Genomic DNA, 17381 nt, shown 5'->3' with positions numbered 1-17381 from the left:
AATCACAGATGCTTTGAAGGGAAGGACAAATGTTGCTGTGTTAAAACCTACTTTGGTTGTGGTAGAAAAAGACTCTGAAATGATGAAAGGAAGAACAACAGAAGAGGCTGAAGAGACTCCTATTTGTGAGGACGAAGGAATCACAGATGCTTTGAAGGGAAGGACAAATGTTGCTGTGTTAAAACCTACTTTGGTTGTGGTAGAAAAAGACTCTGAAATGATGAAAGGAAGAACGACAGAAGAGGCTGAAGAGACTCCTATTTGTGAGGATGAAGGACTCACAGATGATTTGAAGGGAAGGACAAATGTTGCTGTGTTAAAACCTACTTTGGTTGTGGTAGAAAAAGACTTTAAAATGATGAAAGGAAGAACAACAGAAGAGGCTGAAGAGACCCCTATTTGTGAGGACGAAGAAATCACAGATGCTTTGAAGGGAAGGACAAATGTTGCTGTGTTAAAACCTACTTTGGTTGTGGTAGAAAAAGACTCTGAAATGATGAAAGGAAGAACAACAGAAGAGGCTGAAGAGACTCCTATTTGTGAGGACGAAGAAATCACAGATGCTTTGAAGGGAAGGACAAATGTTGCTGTGTTAAAACCTTCTTGGGTTGTGGTAGAAAAAGACTCTGAAATGATGAAAGAAAGAACTACAGAAAAGGCTGAAGAGACTCCTATTTGTGAGGACGAAGAAATCACAGATGCTTTGAAGGGAAGGACAAATGTTGCTGTGTTAAAACCTACTTTGGTTGTGGTAGAAAAAGACTCTGAAATGATGAAAGGAAGAACAACAGAAGAGGCTGAAGAGACCCCTATTTGTGAGGACGAAGGACTCACAGATGATTTGAAGGGAAGGACAAATGTTGCTGTGTTAAAACCTTCTTGGGTTGTGAAAGAAGGAAGCCCTGGAAGTATACGTCAAAGAGCTCTGTACACCTCACAAGAAAGTCTTTCAGATATTGCCGTAAAGAAAACGCATAAGAGTCTGGCAAAACAAACCACTGAAAATTTGGAAACTGTAGAGCACAAAAACATTCCAGTTGATGTGCAGCAAAGACCCACAAACATTTTAAGAGAGAAAAATAGAAATCCAATCGACGAAATAACCTCGGAAAGAAAAACTGTTTATGACATGGAAGAAAAAGTTATCGGTAAAAGAAGTCCCAATTTCACTGTGGAGAATAAATTTACTCATGTAGAAAGCAACACTCAAGATACTGAATACCAAACTACACATGCAATAGAGGAAATTCATGAAGGTTTTACCAAAGCTGCAGAAGATAATAATTGCAATGCCTCGGAAGAACAGGCAAGCAACACCATTAGAGCAAAATACTCTGAACCCATTGAACGGAGGGCTCTAGATCCCCTTGAAGATGCCGTAGAAAACACAACTGACACGTCCACGGAAGGAAACTCCAATGCTGTTGAAGGAAAACGAGAAAAAACTCATCAATCCGAGGCAGATCGATGTAAACAGATTATGGAAAATATTGACGCTGATGTTACAGAAGGAGAAAACACGACCACAGAGGAAGAAAGCAATGTTAGCAGTGAGGAGACCAACGCTCGATCGTCAAAGAGGAGGATGAAACAGGCGCTCTTCAGTGTGACTCAGCCGAAACGAGGGAAAGATGAAGGCGTTATCGATCAGGGAGAATTTCCTTGGATCCGACGGTTAAGGAGACAGGAGAAATTTGAGTGGGAGTCCGAGGAAGCATCAAGACCGGGGGAAAAAGGCAAGAAATTAAGAGTTTGTGGCGTGAGGAGAACGCGAGAAAACGTTAAATTACGAGAGAAAAGAACAACGAAACAGGAGCTTGATAAAATAAAGGAAGTGAAACGCATGGAAGAGGAGAAGAAGAAAATCAGAAACAAAAATAAACGGAGAGAAAAATCAACAGAGGAGGGAAGTGAGGAGGAAACGGAGGGAAAAATTAAACATCAAGCCTTAAGAAAAGAGAATGGAAGGAAAGGAAAACAGCAGGAAAAGAACCAGGAAAAGGAAGGCGCAATAAAAACAGAGAAAATTGAAAGAACGCAAAATGAAAATATAATGAAAGAAGTTGAGGGAGGAGGAAAACATGGAGGAGAAATGGAGCGGAACGAGGAAGATACTCCGGAAGAAACAGCGGAAAGTAGAAGGAGGGAGAGAAAGGGGAGAAAGAAGGAGGGAAATGAGAGAGAGAAAGCAGATGAGAATGAGCGGAAGAACCAGAAGGAACGGAACAGAATGGGAGAGAAGAGAAAATCATCACAAAAAGGGAAAATTCATGAACCCAAGAAGAGGAAAGCAGAGGAGAGCAAGTCTGGGCCGAGCCGGAAGGAGCTGGAAAAAGGGAAGGAGGAGGCGGAAACGGAAAACCAGAAGTGCGTCCGTGAGGGAGAAAACACCAGAGAAACACAAGGATGCATTTTGTTCAAGGGAGGCAACTTCTTAAACGTCAACAAGGGCCCGGAGAACATCCTTTTCAGTTGGCGTTTAAAGAGCACTGAGACAAAAAAGCTAACACTCACTAACTTCATCAAATGCGGCAAACTTACAAGAGTCATCCCCGACCCTCTTGGTTCTGTGCGGCACTCGGTATACACAATGGAGTGCCGAGTTCATCCCGGTGAGGAGCGGGTTACAAGTATTGAGTGTGGATGGACTGAACCCACAGAAGCCTCGTCTCAAGGAATGCATGAGGGACGGGTTATGGCTTGCACTGATAGGAATATAGAGAAAGAGAATTTACGGAAGGCAAACACATCAGTGGTAAGGAGAGGGTTGGTGAGCGAATCAAGAGAAGACCGGATTACTAAGGAAAACAGGAACAGACGCACAGAAGAGGGTACAGTAGGAAATGAGAAGGGATTTAAAATAGGGAATGGGAGAAAGAGAAATACGAGCTCTTCCTCAGATGCGGAGATGAGTCTATGTTCTTCAAGGGGACTGGAGAACAGGAAAAGGCCCCAGCAACTCATAGGAAATAGGAGACATACCAGCTCTTCCTCAGATGCAGAGATGAGTCTATGTTCTTCAAGGGGACTGGAGAACAGGAAAAGGCCCCAGCAACTCATAGGAAATAGGAGACATACCAGCTCTTCCTCAGATGCGGAGATGAGTCTATGTTCTTCAAGGGGACTGGAGAACAGGAGAAGGCCCCAGCAACTCATAGGAAATAGGAGACATACCAGCTCTTCCTCAGATGCGGAGATGAGTTTGCGTTCTTCAAGGGGACTGGAGAACAGGAAAAGGCCCCAGCAACTCATAGGAAATAGGAGACATACCAGCTCTTCCTCAGATGCGGAGATGAGTCTATGTTCTTCAAGGGGACTGGAGAACAGGAGAAGGCCCCAGCAACTCATAGGAAATAGGAGACATACCAGCTCTTCCTCAGATGTGGAGATGAGTCTATGTTCTTCAAGGGGACTGGAGAACAGGAAAATGCCTCAACAACTCACTACCCAACCAAGAAATTCAGCAGTCACTCACTCCAGCCGTGAACCGAGCAATACCAGTGGCGTTCGACAGCTCAAGACCAAAGCCTCTAAACTTAAGTTGTTCGGGTTAGACAGCAGCAACAGCTCGGAGATGGACGAAGAGAAAATGGTTGTAAATAAGAGCAGAAAATCTAAGGAAAGAAAGCATCGCAAGGTGGAAAATTTAGGCCATAACAGGGGTGTGCATTGCAGGCCGAATCTACCATTGTGTTCTTCTGTAAGTGAAATGAAATCCAGAGAACAGGTACAAGGTAGTCGAACCGGAGAGCTTCCCACGAGTAGAGTGCGTTCTCATGCCTCCTCGCTGGTGAAAAACAAGTTTGGAGAGAAGAGTACACCAGAAAAAACGCCTCCTGAACGATCTTGCGGGAGTCAGGAAAACGATTCAGACTCGTCCTCAGACATTCCCCGACATCCTTTCGCCAGAAGGTGCAAAGCGTTATTGATAGCGAGTGACAGTGACGACCAGGTTGACAACTCCAGGATTTTTCAGCGGAAGAGAAGGAGGAAGAGAAAGGCGAGGCTGAGCGATAGAACTGTGAATGAAGGCAGTGACTCAAGTAGCAACAGTGACCACTCCTCGTTAGGGAAGAAGAGACACCTAGCTCATCGCATCACCGTCAAGCCTTGTAGTCCCCATGCCAGGACTCAGACGGATATGCAGAGGAAGGTAAACAAGAAAGAAGTAATTCCTCAGATCGACCACAGACCAGTTGCAACTAAGAAAACACTATTATCATCCCAAAGCTTCACTCCCAACTCACTTCCAAGTACCGAAGGGAGAGCCAGAACACTTCAGGAAGATCGCCCTGCTGAGGAGACCCCTAGCACTCCCTCCAACACCATTAAGAGGAAGCGTAGCGTGTTGCTGTTTGAGACTCCACCACGGCCTCTCAGGAAACAGAAGAGAAATAGTCCGTTCAGCCAGGCTTCCATGGAACACAAGGCGGACTCCAGTGATGTACGCAATGCCACATATGACCCTGATGGAGTGGAGGATCAGGAGGAAGATTCTCTAATGTTGCCAAATGTGGAAAATGATTCAGCCATGCTGCCGGAGAAGGGGAAAGATACACAACCCAGGAGTGAAAGTGTGACTCGTGGGTTGTCAAATAGTAGCGACCAGGGTGAAAATGGTTCCCTGGTGCAATCTGAGAGTGACGCAGAGAATGGCTTGGTTATAGAAGAGAGCCATGACATCAACTGCACTGAATCTAATCTGAGCAGCCCAAGTACTCCTGTTGCTTCTGTTAAAACTCAAGAACTTGGACAGCGAGTTCCACGCCTGGGACCTGTTGTGTTGATCGACCGCCCAAAACTTAAACCAAAACCTGCTCCACTCCCTGCGCCAGCCCCAAAGTTCACGGCTCGCGCTGGCCCAGAATACATCGACAAGCTTTTTTCGAAGTTAAATCAGCAGACTGGAGTATGTTCAGAAGCGAATCAAAGTGGTAAGAAAAGTCCCCTTGAGCCTCCACAAGACAGCCGTTCGAAACAGCCTCAAAGAAATGCCAATGCACATACAGAAAGAACCAGCAGCGTGCCCCACCTTACCCAGCCTTTAAGAGGGGCAAACTACCAGGGTCAAAGTCCAAATTTTCTCCCAAATTTTTACGGCACATTAGGCCCTGGTGCAGCCAAAGACTCCTCAGCACCACCAAGACACGGCCCAAACTTCACTCTTGCACAAACTCAACCAAGCATATCTCTCTTGCCCCAACCCTCATCGAGTCATATTTCCTCCACAAGCGAGCAAGCCAAGGCCAATCTGACCTCCCACACACCTGGCTGTATGCGTCTCACCCATGACCAGCCTCAGCTCACATCCACCCAACCTTGTTCCATGCCTTTAAAGCCCGGCCCTGCTCCTGGTCAGCCCCACTCAACACCCGGCCACCCTCGCACTATGTCCGGCCAGCCTCACTCAACACCTGGCCACCACCCCATACCTGGTGAGCCATCTGAGTCTCTGGTACAAGTGTCTCATCCTCACCAAGTACCATGGCTGCCCAGTATCACTATGCGTCACGGCAAAAGACTCGCCCCTATTCCAAGTAAGTGTTTTTGTGTATATTTAAATTGGTTGTTCATTTCGTACCGTATGTGTTCATGTAAATGTCATAATTTTTGAGCGATTTCATAAAAAACATTTAGGTTGGTATCATCTCGCATTAACAATTTCTAAAGGTTAAAAAGAGGGTTAGTTGAGTTCTAATGAGTGTTTCCTTAGGTTCACGGTACAGAAGAAGGGTCACACTAACACCAGGGTCATAAAACTACCCATGGAAATGCCCACAACTCCCACGAAAGCCTTGTCAAATATGTGTTCTTGGGCGGCGAGATGTCTTATATACAACCCTTATTATCAATCTGTATCTTATCACATGTCCAAACCATTTCAGTGTTCCCCCTGTCACCCATTCAGCCACTCTACCGTACCCAAATTCTCACAAACATCATTCCACCAAATTCAGATTCAACAGGGACATAGGCAAAAATTGGTTTACTAACGATGGTGGATGAGTGGAATAGGCTTAGCAGTCATGTGGTGAGTGCCAATACAATCGTCACATTCAGAAATAGATTAGATAAATTCATGGACGGCGATATTAGGTGGGGTTAGGTTCAATGGAGCTGCCTCGTACAGACTTACCGGCCTCTTGCAGACTCCTATGTTCTTATGTTCTTATGTTCTTAACCCATCCTGACATACAACTCTTATATCTATTTATTTATCTATATCGCTGGTGCCCTGTTTCTGCACTCATTTTCAGCACACTCCCTCCTTCGCCTGCTAACATTATTAACTATTAAATGCTTCAGTTATGTGAGTGGGTTAAATTAACTATTCCTGATCATTGTGCTGTAGCTGAAGGGGTACTAACTCAAGTCTTGTTGCATGGGGGCTTCGTGGTGCAGTGGTTAGCACACTCGCCTCACAACCAAGAGAGCCCGGGTTCGATTCTCGGGTGGAGTGGAAAAATTTGGGCGGCTTTTCCGATACCCTACGCCCCTGTCCACCCAGCAGTGTACCAGGTATTAATCAGGGGTTGTGTCCCGTCTCCTGGGGTCTGTTCCCTTCTCCTATAATTCCTTCCCCTTCTGTCTCTCTCCGGCATATGACCACAGATGTTGTGTCCCGTCTCCTGGGGTCTGTTCCCTTCTCCTATGATTCCTTCCCCTTCTGTCTCTCTCCGGCATATGACCACAGATGTTGTGTCCCGTCTCCTGGGGTCTGTTCCCTTCTCCTATGATTCCTTCCCCTTCTGTCTCTCTCCGGCATATGACCACAGATGTTGTGTCCCGTCTCCTGGGGTCTGTTCCCTTCTCCTATGATTCCTTCCCCTTCTGTCTCTCTCCGGCATATGACCACAGATGTTGCGCCGACTAAACGAAACCTTCCAACCTTCCAACCATAAATAGAATAGTTTGAAATTCATGATATTTATTTTTTCAGTGGAACAAATGAAGGAGACACTGGAGGAGGTAGTGGCCACCAAAATACAGAGCAGGTGGTGGAAGGCTGGGCTGAACAAGATCTGCGTCTCCCTCACCGATGCCTCCCTTCCCTTCTTCCTTAGGTAAGTGCATTTGAGATGTAGGTCAGCATTACAAAACACACTCTCTTCTCACATTATCTATTTCTAAAGGTCAAAGAGGGGGTCAATCGGGTTCTAGTGAGTGTTTCTACAGGTTCATGGTACAGAGGAAAGGTCACACTATCACCAGGGTCATAGAACTACTCCTGGAAATGCCCACAACTCCTTCGAAAGCCTTGTCAAATAGGTGTTCTTGGGCAATGAGATGTCTTAAAATACGACCCGTAATGCCCCAGACAGAGGAAAGGTCACACTATCACCAGGGTCATAGAACTACTCCTGGAAATGCCCACAACTCCTTCGAAAGCCTTGTCAAATAGGTGTTCTTGGACGATGAGATGTCTTAAAATACGACCCGTAATGCCCCGGGGGTGGGTATAAGGGGTTTCTGTACGCTCTTTCAGAATTTTTTTTCTTCTTTTTTTTTTACGTTATGGCCTATTGTGCTAGTAGGCTTCTTCCCGGTGGGGCCTAATGGTCACCCCAAGGCAGCCCAGGGATAGCATGGGGAGACAGAGAGCATGAAAGCCATAAGTGTAAGCCTTCTCTCCTTCTGCCTCTGATATATACTTAACCCTTTCAGTACGTGACACAGACGTCGCCATCATAGTATGGAAAGGGTTAAAAGGAAATGGAAGAGGATTAAGAGGAAATGGAAAAGAATCTGGGGTCTGTTCCCTTCTCCTATGATTCCTTCCCCTTCTGTCTCTCTCCGGCATATGACCACAGATGTTGTGTCCCGTCTCCTGGGGTCTGTTCCCTTCTCCTATGATTCCTTCCCCTTCTGTCTCTGTCTCCGGCATATGACCACAGATGTTGTGTCCCGTCTCCTGGGGTCTGTTCCCTTCTCCTATAATTCCTTCCCCTTCTGTCTCTGTCTCCGGCATATGACCACAGATGTTGTGTCCCGTCTCCTGGGGTCTGTTCCCTTCTCCTATAATTCCTTCCCCTTCTGTCTCTGTCTCCGGCATATGACCACAGATGTTGTGTCCCGTCTCCTGGGGTCTGTTCCCTTCTCCTATGATTCCTTCCCCTTCTGTCTCTCTCCGGCATATGACCACAGATGTTGTGTCTCGTCTCCTGGGGTCTGTTCCCTTCTCCTATGATTCCTTCCCCTTCTGTCTCTCTCTCCGGCACATGACCACAGATGTTGCGCCGACTAAACGAAACTTTCCAACTTTTCTCATTCTTCCTCAATTCCTTCCTTTCTTTCTTGTTTTCTCTCTTTCCTTATGTGTAAGAAAATCATTAATAAAAGAAGTATAAGTATCGAGTGTCTTTTGTTTTCCAGAATGGTGCTTGAGACCATTTTACGCTCAGACCCGCTGGAGACTCTACAACATTACAACGGTTTGCCCCCAAGACTGTTCCGGCTGTTCCAGGTGGTGTGTGTGGTGGAGCAGCGACTGGCGCCCCAACACCCAAATGGCCTACGCAGGGCTTTGCTACGAGCTATTCAGGCTATTGTGACCCAGCCAGATAGTAGAATCAGGGTAAAGCCTCTTGTGGGTTCTGTCATGCATGTCATATACTTGTTTTACAGTCTGCAAGCATTCATGAAAATTGTATTGTATATCATTTGAAAGCAGATAGTTTTTTTCTCAAGAGTCAACTGTTGTTTTACATTACTATATGCCTTAGAATTAGATATAAAATCAACACTTAAAACTGTATTCCATGTAGAATCATCCAGGAAATGAGGGATTCTGAAACTGAGTGCTCATCTTTCATGTTGGATGCAGGAATAACTCACGTTGAATTAACCCAGTAGCAGCAGGGATCATGTTTCTTAATGGTCCCTCCAAGCGAGAAAAATGAGAAAAAATCACCCCTCACACAAACCATTTCATAATATATATCAAAGCATTTGTGATCAGATTATGTATCATCTATTTTGGGGGGTTTATATCATGGCACAAATTTGGCCCGTCGCTGCTACACGGTAAAGCCACAAATTTGGCCCGTCACTGCTACACGGTAAAGCCACAAATTTGGGCCATCACTGCTACACGGTAAAGCCACAAATTTGGCCCGTCGCTGCTACACGGTAAAACCACAAATTTGGCCCGTTGCTGCTACACGGTAAAACCACAAATTTGGCTCATCGCTGCTACTGGGTTAAATGCTTTACATATTTTTTTCATCTTGCAATGTTGTGTACAGATTCATATTATTAAGAGCCAAACAACAACTTGACCAAATACCTAAGTGTTCACATTCCTCCTACAGCCACACAGCCTGGCCTGCCTCGCTGCCTGGTACATAGCCTCAAGTTCCATCGACGGTCATCCCGAGGCCGGCCAAGAATGGGGGAGGGGTAGAGCTTTCCTCGTGGATCTTCTCTTCCACCATCCTGGCACGGTCCACTTGTCTATCCTAACAGCAGCCCGGACTTGCCGCAGTGTCTTTCTCAAGCATGTTAAATACAGAGGTTAGTGTGTACCTCAATCCATGGTACAGTCTTAATTAGCAAGAATTACCTTGGCTCTGAGATTTGTTTATAGTTTCTTCCTTTCTGTCAGCTATCCTTTAATGTGCTCACAACTTCTATTCTTTTTCCCAATTTGAGTCAGCGTAGTTTTGAAAGCCCTTCTCTTAAGCCCTAAATCTATTTCTCAGTCAAATATATTAAAATTTCAGGGATCAAATTCTTCATGAGATTGACTTACATGGTACTCTACTCTATTGTAATGCCAGTGTTTGACTAAGAACGGATGAATAGAAATTAGGGAGGAATAAGTAGTTTTAAGTATTATAAGTGTGTAATTCCAGTATTTAATTAAGAACGCATAAATAGAAATTAGGGAGAAATAAGTAGTTTTAAGTATTATAAGTGTGTAATTCCAGTATTTAATTAAGAACGCATAAATAGAAATTAGGGAGAAATAAGTAGTTTTAAGTATTATAAGTGTGTAATTCCAGTATTTAATTAAGAACGCATAAATAGAAATTAGGGAGAAATAAGTAGTTTTAAGTATTATAAGTGTGTAATTCCAGTATTTAATTAAGAACGCATAGATAGAAATTAGGGAGAAATAAGTAGTTTTAAGTATTATAAGTGTGTAATTCCAGTATTTAATTAAGAACGCATAAATAGAAATTAGGGAGAAATAAGTAGTTTTAAGTATTATAAGTGTGTAATTCCAGTATTTAATTAAGAACGCATAGATAGAAATTAGGGAGAAATAAGTAGTTTTAAGTATTATAAGTGTAATTCCAGTATTTAATTAAGAACGCATAAATAGAAATTAGGGAGAAATAAGTAGTTTTAAGTATTATAAGTGTGTAATTCCAGTATTTAATTAAGAACGCATAAATAGAAATTAGGGAGGAATAAGTAGTTTTAAGTATTATAAGTGTGTAATTCCAGTATTTAATTAAGAACGGATAGATAGAAATTAGGGAGAAATAAGTAGTTTTAAGTATTATAAGTGTGTAATTCCAGTATTTAATTAAGAACGCATAGATAGAAATTAGGGAGAAATAAGTAGTTTTAAGTATTATAAGTGTGTAATTCCAGTATTTAATTAAGAACGCATAGATAGAAATTAGGGAGAAATAAGTAGTTTTAAGTATTATAAGTGTGTAATTCCAGTATTTAATTAAGAACGCATAAATAGAAATTAGGGAGAAATAAGTAGTTTTAAGTATTATAAGTGTGTAATTCCAGTATTTAATTAAGAACGCATAGATAGAAATTAGGGAGAAATAAGTAGTTTTAAGTATTATAAGTTTGTAATGCAAGTATTTAATTAAGAACGCATAAATAGAAATTAGGGAGAAATAAGTAGTTTTAAGTATTATAAGTGTGTAATTCCAGTATTTAATTAAGAACGCATAAATAGAAATTAGGGAGAAATAAGTAGTTTTAAGTATTATAAGTGTGTAATTCCAGTATTTAATTAAGAACGCATAGATAGAAATTAGGGAGAAATAAGTGGTTTTAAGTATTATAAGTGTGTAATTCCAGTATTTAAGTAAGAACGCATAAATAGAAATTAGGGAGAAATAAGTAGTTTTAAGTATTATAAGTGTGTAATTCCAGTATTTAATTAAGAACGCATAAATACAAATTAGGGAGAAATAAGTAGTTTTAAGTATTATAAGTGTGTAGTTCCAGTATTTAATTAAGAACGCATAAATAGAAATTAGGGAGAAATAAGTAGTTTTAAGTATTATAAGTGTAATTACAGTATTTAATTAAGAACGCATAGATAGAAATTAGGGAGAAATAAGTAGTTTTAAGTATTATAAGTGTGTAATTCCAGTATTTAATTAAGAACGCATAAATAGAAATTAGGGAGAAATAAGTAGTTTTAAGTATTATAAGTGTGTAATTCCAGTATTTAATTAAGAACGCATAGATAGAAATTAGGGAGAAATAAGTAGTTTTAAGTATTATAAGTGTAATTCCAGTATTTAATTAAGAACGCATAAATAGAAATTAGGGAGAAATAAGTAGTTTTAAGTATTATAAGTGTGTAATTCCAGTATTTAATTAAGAACGCATAGATAGAAATTAGGGAGAAATAAGTAGCTTTAAGTATTATAAGTGTGTAATTCCAGTATTTAATTAAGAACGCATTGATAGAAATTAGGGAGAAATAAGTAGTTTTAAGTATTATAAGTGTGTAATTCCAGTATTTAATTAAGAACGCATAAATAGAAATTAGGGAGAAATAAGTATTATAAGTGTGTAATTCCAGTATTTAATTAAGAACGCATAGATAGAAATTAGGGAGAAATAAGTAGTTTTAAGTATTATAAGTGTGTAATTCCAGTATTTAATTAAGAACAGATTGACTAAAGCTACTTATTCCTCCCTAATTTCTATTTATCGGCTCTTAATTAAATACCTGCATTACACTATTATACTTGAAATATCCCTCAATGGAGTCTCAGTGTTTCCTTGAAGTGTTACTGGTTTAAGAGCTTATTTAAAGTGTTACACAATAGTCTGTTCATAGCAGCGTTGTCAAATTATCGTACTCATCGCATTGCATTTTCGTAGTTTCTGACCAATAACGAATGCAAAAACAAACAAACAAACATCAATAAATAGGAGTTTTAACGCTAACTTCAATTTTCTATCGTTATTTGTGTAGGTACGAGAGTTTGAGGCTTAAAAGTAACAAAGACGATGATGTGAGTACGATAATCTGCCAACGCTGGTTCAGAGCATGAGGCCGGTTCAGAGTGGAGCTGGTATCATCGTTTACCTCTCACCATGCTGCCAAATCAACCTTCGTAAACGCGTCTCTCTCTCTCTCTCTCTCTCATTTCCCATCCAAGTGCTATTTGAAAGTGATATTTTATGTATTGTTTATATAGTAAAGGAAGCTACATACTACAATGAGTGTCGATGTTTAGGATTATAACAACAATCTGTATAAATTCTATATGTGGTAGTGATTCCATGTTTTGGTGGTGGTGGTGGTGGTTGGTGTGTCCCACTAGGTCCTTCCCCTGGGTCGAGAGGCGTTTTGGTGGTAGTGGTGGTGATGGTGGTGGTCGGCGTGTCCCTCTAGGTCCTTCCCCTGGGTTGAGAGGCATTTTGGTGGTGGTGGTGGTGGTGATGGTGGTGGTTGGTGTGTTCCACTAGGTCCTTCCCCTGGGTTGAGAGGCATTTTGGTGGTGGTGGTGGTCAGCGTGTCCCTCTAGGTCCTTCCCCTGGGTTGAGAGGCGTTTTGGTGGTGGTGGTGGTGATGGTGGTGGTCGGCGTGTCCCTCTAGGTCCTTCCCCTGGGTCGAGAGGCGTTTTGGTGGTGGTGGTGGTGGTGATGGTGGTGGTTGGTGTGTCCCTCTAGGTCCTTCCCCTGGGTTGAGAGGCGTTTTGGTGGTGGTGGTGGTGGTGGTGGTGGTCGGCGTGTCCCTCTAGGTCCTTCCCCTGGGTTGAGAGGCGTTTTGGTGGTGGTGGTGGTGATGGTGGTGGTCGGCGTGTCCCTCTAGGTCCTTCCCCTGGGTTGAGAGGCATTTTGGTGGTGGTGGTGGTGGATGTGATGGTCGGCGTGTCCCTCTAGGTCCCTCCCCTGGGTCGAGAGGGAGAGAGAGAGATAAACAGGTGGGTTGTGGGTGGGTAGGTAGGGAGATGTTGCTTATCTGATAATTGGCCGTCGAACTTGCAGTGGGAATTCAAGAATCTGCCACACCTTGAACAGACTATACTTCCGTTCTTATGGTAATATTCTTCCACAGAACTGTCAGGGGTGGAACAAGTGCTGATATGGTTGGCACACTATGGGGCATGGGTGGGCCAGCCTAAGGTGCGCTCAGATCTCACCGAGTGGCTAGCCCAGCACCTCGACAGCAAGAAGCCTCCACAGAACCCAGCGACTGTTACCAAGAAATTGATCACCATGCTAGATCCAGAGATGAACAAGGACATACAATGGGGGGCAGTTGTTGGGCTTGTTGTGTTGGCGAGATGGCAAGGCCGACTTTGGGCACAGAAGCACCTACTCCCTGCCCTCTCAGCTGCTGCCACAAAGATTACAACCATTGTCAAAGGGGACTTGATACAGCAGGAAGATCTGAAGAACAAGATTTCTCACCTCTTTGGTAAGGCATTCTTTGGTTTGCATTGTTACTGAATGATTAATCTGTTTCACTTATATAAAAGAAATTAATGGAAGAGAAATCGAGAAATTTGGAAAGAATTGATAAGGAAGCTAAAATAGACATCAATCAATAGAGGCAATTTTTATATTTTTTTAATTTATTGATCTATTTTTTTAGAGTATGATAAAGTACAATTACTAACCCTTACATTGACACCAAACTCACCTCCTTAGACTGATTAGTAACTGTGCTATAAGTGTATAGACCTAAACATCATATAACACACACATTTTACAAACACCTCCGACATGAAAAGATTAACATGGTGTCTTTCTATACCTGCAGATAACCTTGGTCAAGCTCTGCCGTGTGGGCCAATGGAGAGTCAGACAGGTGAGTGAGATGTTCTTGTATACATCATCATCATCATCGTTTAACATCATTTATCCCCTGTGGCGGGGTTGGACGGGATATCAGCCTCGTCCACTGTTCCCGGTCCATAGCCATATCTTCTGTGATGTTAGCCTCCTCATATCTTCCGCCACCTTTCTCCATGTCTTCCTGCTGGTCTTCTGCCCTCTACCTCAAAGTTCAGTGCATGTCTTAGAATGTGTTCTCCTCTTATGTCCAAACCAGCAGTCTCCGTCTCTCCCTGTTCCAGCACTCCCTGTCAGCACATTCAATCCTGGTACTTCCAACTCTCCCTGTTCTGGCACTCCCTATCAGCACATTCAATCCTGGTACTTCCAACTCTCCCTGTTCTGGCACTCCCTCTCAGCACATTCAATCCTGGTACTTCCAACTCTCCCTGTTCTGGCACTCCCTATCAGCACATTCAATCCTGGTACTTCCAACTCTCCCTGTTCTGGCACTCCCTATCAGCACATTCAATCCTGGTACTTCCAACTCTCCCTGTTCTGGCACTCCCTCTCAGCACATTCAATCCTGGTACTTCCAACTCTCCCTGTTCTGGCACTCCCTCTCAGCACATTCAATCCTGGTACTTCCAACTCTCCCTGTTCTGGCACTCCCTCTCAGCACATTCAATCCTGGTACTTCCAACTCTCCCTGTTCTGGCACTCCCTCTCAGCACATTCAATCCTGCTACTTCCAACTCTCTCGCTCCAATACTCCCTCACCTTATTGATCCACTTAACCCAGTAGCAGCAGGGATCATGTTTCTTAATGGTCCCTCTAAGCGAGAAAAATGAGAAAAAATCACCCCTCACACAAACCATTTCATAATATATATCAAAGCATTTGTGATCAGATTATGTATCATCTATTTTTTGGGGTTTATATCATGGCACAAATTTGGCCCGTCACTGCTACATGGTAAAGCCACAAATTTGGCCCATCACTGCTACACGGTAAAGCCACAAATTTGGCCCATCGCTGCTACACAGTAAAGCCACAAATTTGGCCCGTCGCTGCTACACGGTAAAGCCACAAATTTGGCCCGTCGCTGCTACACGGTAAAGCCACAAAATTGGCCCGTCGCTGCTACACGGTAAAGCCACAAATTTGGCCCGTCGCTGCTACCAGGTTAAGGACAATAGGAGACACTAGTGGATCCATAAGCTCTCTGAGGATTCAAACCAGAGAGGGCATAGAAAACATCACTCTTTAGGAATTCTAATAACAGGCGTTGTGGAGTTGTAGGGGAGATGAGTAGGAGGAATATGCCCAAAATCGTCAAGAGTATAACAATTGGGGTAACTTTGAGCGATGAATTCAGGTTTTAAGAGACAGATGTAAGGGTAGAGGGTAGCGGGGCACCTATCAGGTCAGAGGTAAGAACGAACATGTGTTATCTGATAGGAGTGGTCATACAGGTAAGCTTGGAGGAAACCCACGACCCGCGTCCGGTATGGTCACTCCAATTAGATTACATGTGTTTGTTCTTGCCTCTGACCTGCTAGGCATCCCGCTACCCTCCGCTCCGCCCTCCCAGCAAACCATGTGCAGTGTGGCCGCACCCTAATAGCCGTGCTGCCACCAGGACTGAGGAGAGGAGGGAAAGATGAAGCGTTGAAATTGTTAGAGAAAGCAAGGTTGTGGGAGTTTCTACTGATGAAGGAATTTTTGATTAGGTGAAGAATATATCTCTGGTCCAATCCTGAGCAGAAATATAAGGATAGTCATTTGCAGGAGTCACCTGAGATGTTTTTTGTATGGAAAATTTGTTGATGATGAGAGGCGTTCGTGACCCGAGGTTCCTCAATGAACGTGTCGACAGTGATTAAACCAAATGTCTTTTATTCCTTCAGGTGATGTTGTGAAGGAGATGGAGGGGGCCGTCAACACCTTACTTGGCTGCCACCAGTGATCGTTGCACAAGACTGTCACCTCGCCCCCACATCAGTGACATCACATTGCTGAGCCGGTCACTCGTCTCATTCCCGGTGACCTCAGCACAAGTGTGTTAATTTTAAGTTTTTAATTGTGCTTTTCAAATATTACTCAAGTATTCATTATTTTTATGTAGATATTAGTCCCAACACATCTGTAAATATCTTAATGAATAGAGACCTTGGATGAATATTCAGAAGATTTATAAGTAGAGTTTGGGGCATGCGCTATGGCTGCTCATGGCCTCAGGGCGGTGCACTGGCCTGTGACCCTGTGGTGAATGAGAACCTATTACCCCCGGACCATCCAGGTTGCCACAGTTCACCTTCCCCAGGTGTCCCCAGGTACCCTTTTATTAACCAGCTCGTAAGGGAAGATGAACAGCCGGATGAGCTGCACACTAACTGCCCGTGCTGGGATTTGAACCTGGACCTGTTGATTTGTAGCCAGGCACACTGACACCACAGGAAAGATGGGAGGATACGCTGCAGCTGCACATGACAGTAGTGCTCATCTGTGACCTGTTGGCCCTTTAAGCCCACTGCACCTCAAAGGCATTGTGGGTGTGTATATAGATATAGATATAGATATAGATATAGATATAGATATATACACACACACTCAGCCCTCGATTTAAGGGACTGAAAGGGGGGAAGGGCGGTCCGTTGCTTGAAAATGCTTACATATGATAAATACCGGTATACAAAAAAATGACTTTAAAACTTATCCTTACCACTTTTCATGTGTCCCTTTAAGCCCACTGCACCTCAAAGGCATTGTGGGTGTGTATATAGATATAGATATAGATATAGATATAGATATATACACACACACTCAGCCCTCGATTTAACGGATTGAAAGGGTGGAAGGGCGGTCCGTTGCTTGAAAATGCTTACATATGATAAATACCGGTATACAAAAAAATGACTTTAAAACTTATCCTTACCACTTTTCATGTGTTTTCTTTGGGCTACTTTCGTTTTTTACTAGTGGACGCATCGGCACAGTGACTCACGGCACACTGCTGCAGCTTCTGTTTACTCATGATATTGTAAACTGTTTGTCTCTTAACAGTTAACACCACGCTCATCACACACGCTTGCTGCACTCAACCCACGTTCTAGTTTCTTTACCAAATCAGTTTCTGCATCACTGTTAGATTTACATGTTTGTTTTTCTTGTTTGGCCTCCACTGAATTTCCTTTCCTATTTTCTTCCCCTGCTTGAGCGCCGCCATGCGTGTTCACCTCCGCCAGTTTGTTCACCTCCGCCAGCTCATGTAAATCCCGTTCCATAGTAATCCCCCGCCACACAGTAAGCTAGGGGACCCGGGACAATACCTAAATGAGTGTTACCTCATGTAATAATCTGATATCAGTCTTGCCTGTAA

At 43.2% G+C, this 17381-nt stretch overlaps 1 protein-coding gene and 1 long non-coding RNA gene across 2 annotated transcripts; one reads left to right on the top strand and one right to left on the bottom strand.

Moving 5' to 3' along the window:
- Positions 1-38: 38 nt before the first annotated feature.
- On the bottom strand, positions 39-868 carry LOC126988930 (uncharacterized). Its single transcript, XR_007742676.1, has 2 exons — positions 600-868; positions 39-185 (listed from the first exon to the last, which is right to left on the bottom strand). It is a non-coding gene; the product is annotated as an uncharacterized LOC126988930 (long non-coding RNA).
- Positions 869-875: 7 nt separating this feature from the next.
- Positions 876-16093, top strand: LOC126988657 (protein split ends-like). Its single transcript, XM_050847017.1, has 7 exons — positions 876-5537; positions 6941-7064; positions 8374-8575; positions 9312-9513; positions 13277-13639; positions 13985-14032; positions 15910-16093. The coding sequence occupies exons 1-7, from the start codon at positions 1130-1132 to the stop codon at positions 15966-15968; spliced, it is 5406 nt and encodes a 1801-aa protein (XP_050702974.1). The 5' UTR covers positions 876-1129; the 3' UTR covers positions 15969-16093.
- Positions 16094-17381: the final 1288 nt, after the last annotated feature.

Source organism: Eriocheir sinensis, chromosome 6, assembly GCF_024679095.1.
Source record: "Eriocheir sinensis breed Jianghai 21 chromosome 6, ASM2467909v1, whole genome shotgun sequence".
Taxonomy (NCBI): domain Eukaryota; kingdom Metazoa; phylum Arthropoda; class Malacostraca; order Decapoda; family Varunidae; genus Eriocheir; species Eriocheir sinensis.
The sequence above is the reverse complement of the archived record's forward strand: the minus strand, read 5'-3'. Positions and strand labels throughout refer to the sequence as shown.

What these genes read in the sequence shown, in the direction of transcription:
- LOC126988657 (XM_050847017.1), top strand. Translation starts at nt 1,130, where the DNA reads ATGGAAGAAAAAGTTATCGGTAAAAGAAGTCCCAATTTCACTGTGGAG. An exon ending in AAGACTCGCCCCTATTCCAA is followed by an intron (nt 5,538 to 6,940) that starts GTAAGTGTTTTT and finishes TTATTTTTTCAG; the next exon opens with TGGAACAAATGAAGGAGACA. An exon ending in GCCAATGGAGAGTCAGACAG is followed by an intron (nt 14,033 to 15,909) that starts GTGAGTGAGATG and finishes TTATTCCTTCAG; the next exon opens with GTGATGTTGTGAAGGAGATG.